The 7,829-nt window shown below is 35.2% G+C and overlaps 1 protein-coding gene across 1 annotated transcript; it reads left to right on the top strand.

Moving 5' to 3' along the window:
- The first annotated feature begins 1,851 nt into the window (after positions 1-1,851).
- On the top strand, positions 1,852-5,285 carry foxf2b (forkhead box F2b). Its single transcript, XM_083562147.1, has 2 exons — positions 1,852-3,186; positions 3,857-5,285. Exons 1-2 carry the CDS (start codon positions 2,268-2,270, stop codon positions 4,051-4,053), a joined length of 1,116 nt encoding a protein of 371 aa, XP_083418273.1. The 5' UTR covers positions 1,852-2,267; the 3' UTR covers positions 4,054-5,285.
- Positions 5,286-7,829: the final 2,544 nt, after the last annotated feature.

Below are 7,829 nucleotides of genomic sequence, written 5' to 3'. Positions count from 1 at the left end.
TATTTGGACACATAGTTGGTTCTGAACGTTTAAGAAAGGATTTCTCTATTAAAAAACCCTTAAGAGCCCTATAATTAGGTATTTTATAATACTGTAATAACTAAATCAGCTAAACAGATGTAACTTTGTACAAATGTATCCCCCATTTTTAACAATTAATAAAAAGAAATAATAATATCTACTTTATCACAAATAAAAATCACTATTATACTGTCTTATTTGATTTATTTTAGATGGCAAAAGTACACACATCCTTCACTTAAGTAGAAGTACAGATTTGTTTTTAAAGACTCTGATAAAAGTTGAATTACTGACGAGCTTTTTTTTACTCAAGTTTGAGCTCTAAAATGTACTTAAGTAAAAAGTAGTCATTACTACTACCTGTTTTAGTGTCACACTGGTAACTGGACCTCACATCATATTAATATATTAATACAGAGAAAATTCCAATTTTGTCGTCTAATGAATGTATCCAGGCTGAACAACCACTTATAGAACACAAGCAGAGCAAAGATGGTGATCAGGTGATCAGTCATGTTTACATCACTGACTCCTCCTGTCTTATCCACGTTAGACAAAAAGCAGCGCAATGACAAGAAATCGGTTGATGGGCTGAAAACGGCGCCCAATGAGAATACAAATATTGTTGATGTCACCAAAATAGATGAAAACTTAAGTAACGAGCCTGGTTTGAAAATGTAAGCAGTCGAAAGTACAATAATTTGTGTACATTATTTTAATAAGTGAAAGTCAAAAAACAAACTTACAAACTTACAGTATTTGTATTTAACGAAGTATTTGCACTTCATTACTTCCCATATCTGCTCATATGTTATATGTATATCTGATTTTTTTTCTAAATATTTCTTTATCAGCCCTTTTCTTGTAGGATAACGTTTAATCTACGTTTGGAGTTTACATTAGCTGATCCAGTAGGTGGAAAAAAAACTCTGTGTATGGTTAAACCTTGAGGATGGGTCATCGTGTGGGGGGGTCTTTTTTTACTGTCAAATGATATGAAGAAGTGTGTTTTGAAACTTCTTACAGCTTACTTCTTAAGAGCATGATAAACTTGATGTCTTATATTTTTTGCCTGCATTATTATTATTATTATTATTATTATTATTATTATTATTGTTATTATTATTATTATTATTATTATTATTATTATTGTTATAACAAGTATATAAAGAGAAAAAAGAATGCAATTGAAATATAAATGCATAAAAAGAAAACATAAAAAAAATAGGTTTCTTTAGATTAAAAATTGTAAGAAATAAAAAAATAAATTTTCAGAAAGCGGATGATTATTGTGTGCGGACTCGCCGGACTAATTGGGTCTTTGTTTCCTTAATAAATGTAAAGCTCGGGGGACTTGCTACGGACTGAAGTCTGATACTGGCTCTCTGTGTGTGGTTCCCAACAAGGGGACTGGTGGGAAAAAGTCTGTTTCCACTCACGTCAAAATCATTTGTAATAAACAGTGTGCCCCCACCCTTTCAAACAAATGGAAGCCGAAAAAAAAATCTGTATTTCAGTCTCTTGGTGGCTAGGTCTTTACTGAGTTCAGTACAAAATATATTTACAATTTATGTTACTTATTTAGTCTCATTTAGACACGCACACCGTCTATTGGAACATTACGCACTTTTCGCTTACAAAGGCGTCAATAAATATTGAAGATAATACAATAAACCCTATAAAAGTTAAAATATAAATTGCACTCTCTGTAAACACTTATAGGGTGTGTGCTTGGCGTGGCTATGTGTCTGCTTCGTGTTTGAAAAATGATAAAGCAGTTTGAGAGGGTGGTTAGTATGGGGGCTAGTGGGGGTAAGTGGGGGAGATGCCCCGGACGAAGGCGGGGAAGAAGGAGGAGGGAATCTGGAGCGTTAGTAAGCGCTCAGCTCCCGGGGTCTGCTTAGTTGGGGGGTCTTGGGCATCGATTTCTTTTATCAAAAGAGGATTATGGACATTCTGCTCAACACTGAACAGCAGCGCAGCGCAACTAAAATCCAGCGGCATGATAAAGAATCAACAATGACGCACGGTTTAACTTCTTCAGCACGTCGCTTTTTCTGACTGTTAATCTTTAGGAAACGAAAATGACGACTCGGAACGCCAGTTTGAAAGATCGACCATACTTATTTTAAGATTTCAATGAGGCCAGTTGAAATAAATAAATCTACTGTTCATCACTGAACTTTGCTCCGTGTTCTGTTGGATAGATTTTGCTGAACCTGAGCTTCAGAGCTGAATGTATAAGAATGACAACTGAGAGCTCTCTAGAGTCCATCAGCCCCATGAGGACAAGTTCGGCGACAGATGGGATGCATACTGGATTAATAAACTCTCAGAGTGGTCCCGAAAGCCAAGGAAGTGTGGCGAAAGGAAAAAAGAACAACTCTGGATTGCGGCGTCCTGAAAAGCCACCCTACTCTTATATTGCGCTCATTGTGATGGCGATCCAGAGCGCACCGACTAAGCGTCTCACTCTGAGCGAGATTTACCAGTTCCTGCAGACGCGCTTCCCTTTTTTCCGAGGCTCCTACCAGGGATGGAAAAACTCCGTCCGACACAATTTGTCTTTAAACGAGTGTTTCATTAAGTTACCCAAAGGCCTGGGGCGCCCTGGGAAAGGGCACTACTGGACCATAGATCCTGCAAGTGAGTTCATGTTCGAAGAAGGCTCCTTCCGGCGGAGACCGCGGGGATTTCGTAGAAAATGTGAAGTCCTGAAGCCCATGTACCGCATGATGAATGGCCTTGGGTTCACTTCCGCCATTGTACCCCAAAACTTTGACCTGCAGTCTTCAACGTGTCACGCTAACGGCTACAATGTAGACGTGGTATCAGGATCTGTGTCGGGTGGCGGATATGACCCCCTAAAAATTGCCAACTATGGACAAATGAAGAACTGTCCACTACCGACAAATGGAAACTATGGGGCAAACGCTAGTAATTCAGACACCTTTTGCCCTATAGGCAGCTCAACTGAAGGCCATTCGCAGTATTCTGGGACAGCTCACCACTGGCCTTCCTCTCCTTACCTCAAGCGCCCTCTAATTAGCCCTGGCAGTCCGGGGTCTGCTGCACAACAGCAAAATACATCAGCATTATCTTCATCTTACTCGATGGACCAAGCCTATCTGCAGCCGAGCAACATGCACGGTGCAGACATGACAGGTATATGATCCAGAAAATTTTTATTTCTTTGACATAACATACATAAAATGCATGATCCTAAAGTATACGCAACATGATTAAGGAAAAAACATATACGCTGAACATGCAGCACTGGGCTGTGTATTAAGTGTCGTAGATTTCAGAACACCAAACATGATAATTTCTTGATATATGTGAATAAGCTATTTTTTTAAAGGCCAACTTAATACTCTTTCTACTGCAGATGTCATTGGTGTCTTTACATTGAATTACTGAATTAAGTGTATTTTTTTCTAGCCTACAATCTTAATCTTAAAAGTATTATTAATTCTCCCATTTGTTCTCAAACAGAACCTTGTATCCAAGGCCAATAATAAATATTTTAAAACCAAATTCAAGAAATACGTGAATTTCCATGACAAATTAAATTTTCATGAAGTTCCCCATTGTTTTTTTTTTTTTTTTTTTTATGATCAATTTCTGATTATACATGTATAATGACATTTTCAAGATTTCCATCATGTGTAACCCTGTGCATATTTCAGATTTTTGATGTACTGTGTTTATTGGTTGTGAGTTTACCTAAACAAACACAACACAGTTGAATTGTGACTTACAAAATGTTAATAGCGATACTCACAATACTCTAAAATACTAATAGTAGTCCACTTTTACATTTGTCTGTTTGTAGTGGGTGTATCTTGCTATCAGCCCCATTCCACGCCTGTGGATGAACGAAAAGACTTTGTGATAAACTTCAGTGGAATCTCATCTCTCCATCCGTCTGTTAGTGGATATTATTCCCATCACTATTATCAGCATCGGCAGCAGCAGCAGCAACATGGTCACCCGAGTGTTCAGCAGGACATCAAGCCGTGTGTATTGTAAAGGAATTAATCAAACTCTGGTTTAAAATACCTAAATGGACTAAATCCGAAGGCCTTTTTGTTCAACACACTCAAGTCAATTAATCAGTTTATCAATGTTTTTATTCTTCTTTGACTTTTCCACTGGGCTTGTAGTAATGTTCATATTATCTGCTGTTTTGTTTATTTATAAGTTGACACAAGTGTTTAGGGCAGGGTCAATATCTAAGCTGAGACCTCCTAACCAATGATTTATTATTTGAGAACAAACAGTGACAGTCACTGTTACAGCTGTTGTACTGAAGGTGGGGCTTTGATAACAACAACAACAACAACAACAACAATAATAATAATAATAATAATAATAATAATAATAATAATAATAATAATAAAACAAGGATGATGCAATCTCCTAAAACCAGCGATAAAAGTATAGAAATTAAAGGCTATTACATAAGTAGACCCGCCATGTCTGACTTTACTACATGCTATATTTACAAATGTAACAGGCCAAGGCAAAAAAACATGGGCTATTGTTTGAATCTTGCTTGTGATCCTTAGCTATATCTTGCTTTAGAAATGTACAACTACAAGGGTGCAAAGGTTAAAATATGTGAAGTTTTCAAGGCCTTTAGAGTAAATCTAGGCGTATAGAACAACAAAAAGATGGTGTTGCTGCCATCTAGGGGCAAAGTTTTGCTACTGCTGTGACAACTTTTTTTCATGTTCTGAACTAAACATTTTTGATCAGTTAGATTTCAGGTAAAAAAAAATAAAAAATTAAATAATAAATAAATAAATGTAAAGCTTAAGTAAAGAGGCATAAAGGCATGGGCATAGTCAGCTATTCTAAATTAGTTAATCAATGAATTAACTCGTGTGGAAGAAATGATCTTAGACGGGTTGTATCCAGGGCCAGCAGAAGCAGTGGGCATTTGGGTCGTGCCCACCAAATCAAAGTATGATTTTATTATTTTAGCCAAATGGAAGAAAATAACTTAGAAGCCTACAGCCAATGAACAATGATCAGTCTGTAACACAACCATACCCAAAGCCGGAGCCCTGCAGCATAGATCGTTTTTCACAACTCACGTCACACACTACATTTATTTTGACATGTTTACACACTTTAGCTCCATACAGCTTTTTTTTTTTTTTTTTTTTTTTTTTTTTTTTTCAAGTTTGCCTAGTATTCTCAGTTTTTGATTGTAACGAATGTGCATTTAACCGACATTAAAATTGTATTGCACTTTATTCAGCTGCCGTTACATCCTAGAGTTTGTGACTTGTGGCTATTTAAGCCTATAAGCAATCCTAGTGTTGCATGTATTTGTAGCGATGCTGCTGTTAGCACATCAAAGGCTACGGCCAATTTCACTTTTCCCCTTCACAAACCCTGCTCCTAATCAGTCCTCAACAAATGCTCCAAAGCAAACCGATCTCCTGGCTGTTTCAGCCCCACTTCAGGTGGTTGGCGATTTCAATAACGACCCTCCAACCCAATATTAGCTAATTATCCAAAGCGTGCTATCGGTAATGTATACCGCTTCTGGAATCGATCATGTCCACTGTGTAAATATCTGCAGGAGTATAAGGAAGCTTTTCCTTAGATGCATACATTTTATGTAACAGGCCTTGGAATAGGTGTGTCTTCAACATCATGTTAGAGTTCCTTCTCCACACTGGCAAGAAATTCTCATTCACTATCATCGCACCAGGTTACATAAAAGCAAGAGGAATTGTGTGATCTTGGCCTATGAGAAATCGATTACAAATACTTCAGACATAAATGAACTTGTAAGGATTTTTGCCAAGTGAAACAGGAGAACAATGTTGTAGATAAATGGATGGATGGGTAGATGAACAGAAAAAAAGAAATTGGAATCAAGATAAAAAAAATACAAATACATTTTCAGGTTGCTTTTGGTTATAAAGTGATAATGTGAGGGAAAAGTGGCATAGAAATGGAAGTGGTTATATAATGTTCTAAGATAAGAAAATATTTAACAAAAGAAAAAGATCTATAGAAATGGAAACTTTCTTATAAAATGTTGATTTTGTACTGAAGTTTGACAATACTCAATACTCAATTTAGGCCTATCCACTTTTAGAAAAAGCTGTTTTCTAAACTCTACATTTGTGCAAACTGGAAGGCATTAATTCATCTAAAAAACATTAATTGTACGAAAATTTGTGGAAGAATGTTTTTTTTTTTTTAAGAGTTAATGGTGATAAATCGCAAATAATCAACCATAAGTGGAATAAATCAATGCAATATAATCCAATAAACTGAGCAGCATAGAATATACATAAAACTTAAAGCTTAATGTACACACTCGAACAAGCAGAGCATTTGGGATGGAGCCTGGACTTTTCGCAATACTACACTGCCCCCTTGTGTCAGATAGCTGTAATAATCAATTGTATGTGAATAGTAACTCATCAAAATTTAAAGAAGGAGCAGCAGTGTTCCGGTCACACATTTGTATTATTATTGTTCGGTTTTAACAAATTCTGTGAGTATTTCACAACGTTTTTTTATATCTAAGAAAATAATTTGAGGTAAATATTTTAACCAGTTATTGTTTAATATTTAATTAGTTACAACTGGCAGTTATATTAGATACAAATCACATACAGATCCAAGTATCACAGCTGTAGTAGATCAGTAGTAGATCACAGCTGGAGTTTCTCCTGCAAGACAGAGCAGCCTTCTCTTCAGCTCCTCAAACACCTGAACTTAGATCAGTGTTTTTAACTCCTGCTGTTGAGAGCATACCTACATATTTGGAGCTGGAAACCTCTGTCTAAATCTATCTGACGCTGGCAGCCAATGCATGCTAAATATAGAAGCTGACTGCAGGATCTTTCTGGGCTAGTTGTCTAGCCGATCATATTGCAAGCTGAAAACAAGATTATATGGTCATATTCAGCCAAAAAAGAATGAATATATAAAATGAGTCAAAATGTAGGTTCTTTTTATTAGTTCTGTTTTCATATTTATTTTGTTTATTTAGGAAAACTGTTAAAGAAACCACCACTGTCAATCCTGACTTAAAGATGTATTAAGAGAATATGGTAGTAGCGCTAAAAAATAGCTTAGTACATGTAAAACAATCCAGTAAAAATGTTGATATGAGAAAGTTTTACAGATTAACAGCACCTTTTCCCCTTCAAAGAGCACTCAGGAATTTGGTTAATATTTTGTGATTTTGTTAATGAGGTGAATGAGATTACAAAATACAGACATGGCCAAATATAAGAAACACATACTGTATAATTAGATATTTATGTTTACAACTAATTATTTGTTATTTTGTCAGTCAATGAAAGAAAAGGAAACAACAATACATGACAAAGATAGTCGTCGTCTTCTTCTTCTTCTTCTAATCAATAGTTCTTTGTCTTTTCTTTTCTTTTCTTTTCTTTTCTTTTCTTTTCTTTTCTTTTCTTATATTATATTATATTATATTATATTATATTGTTAATATCAAACTTTTAGACTTAGGTAGGGAAGTTTATTTCGGAGGGAAATATATAGAAAAAAACAGCGGAGTCAAAATAAAAATAATGAAATAATAGTTCTTTAAAAAAGAGTTGTTTGCAGTTAAAGAACAGTGGGATTATACATTTACTACCACATCATTAGCATTTTAGGTTTTTAATAAAAACAATTAGTAGATGCAAAAAAAAAAAAAAAAAAAAAAAGAATCATGCTATGTGTTATATAGATCATTTATTTTATATATATATATATATATATATATATATATATATATATATATATATATATATATA

The sequence above is a fragment of the Silurus aristotelis genome (genome assembly GCF_946808225.1).
Source record: "Silurus aristotelis genome assembly, chromosome: 15".
NCBI classification, from domain to species: domain Eukaryota; kingdom Metazoa; phylum Chordata; class Actinopteri; order Siluriformes; family Siluridae; genus Silurus; species Silurus aristotelis.
This window is presented reverse-complemented; position numbering and strand designations above follow the sequence as displayed.

Excerpts from the sequence above, each read along its gene's own strand:
- foxf2b (XM_083562147.1), top strand. The coding sequence starts at position 2,268 with ATGACAACTGAGAGCTCTCTAGAGTCCATCAGCCCCATGAGGACAAGT. Across the intron at positions 3,187-3,856 it reads GCACGGTGCAGACATGACAG|TGGGTGTATCTTGCTATCAG; the intron begins GTATATGATCCA and ends GTCTGTTTGTAG.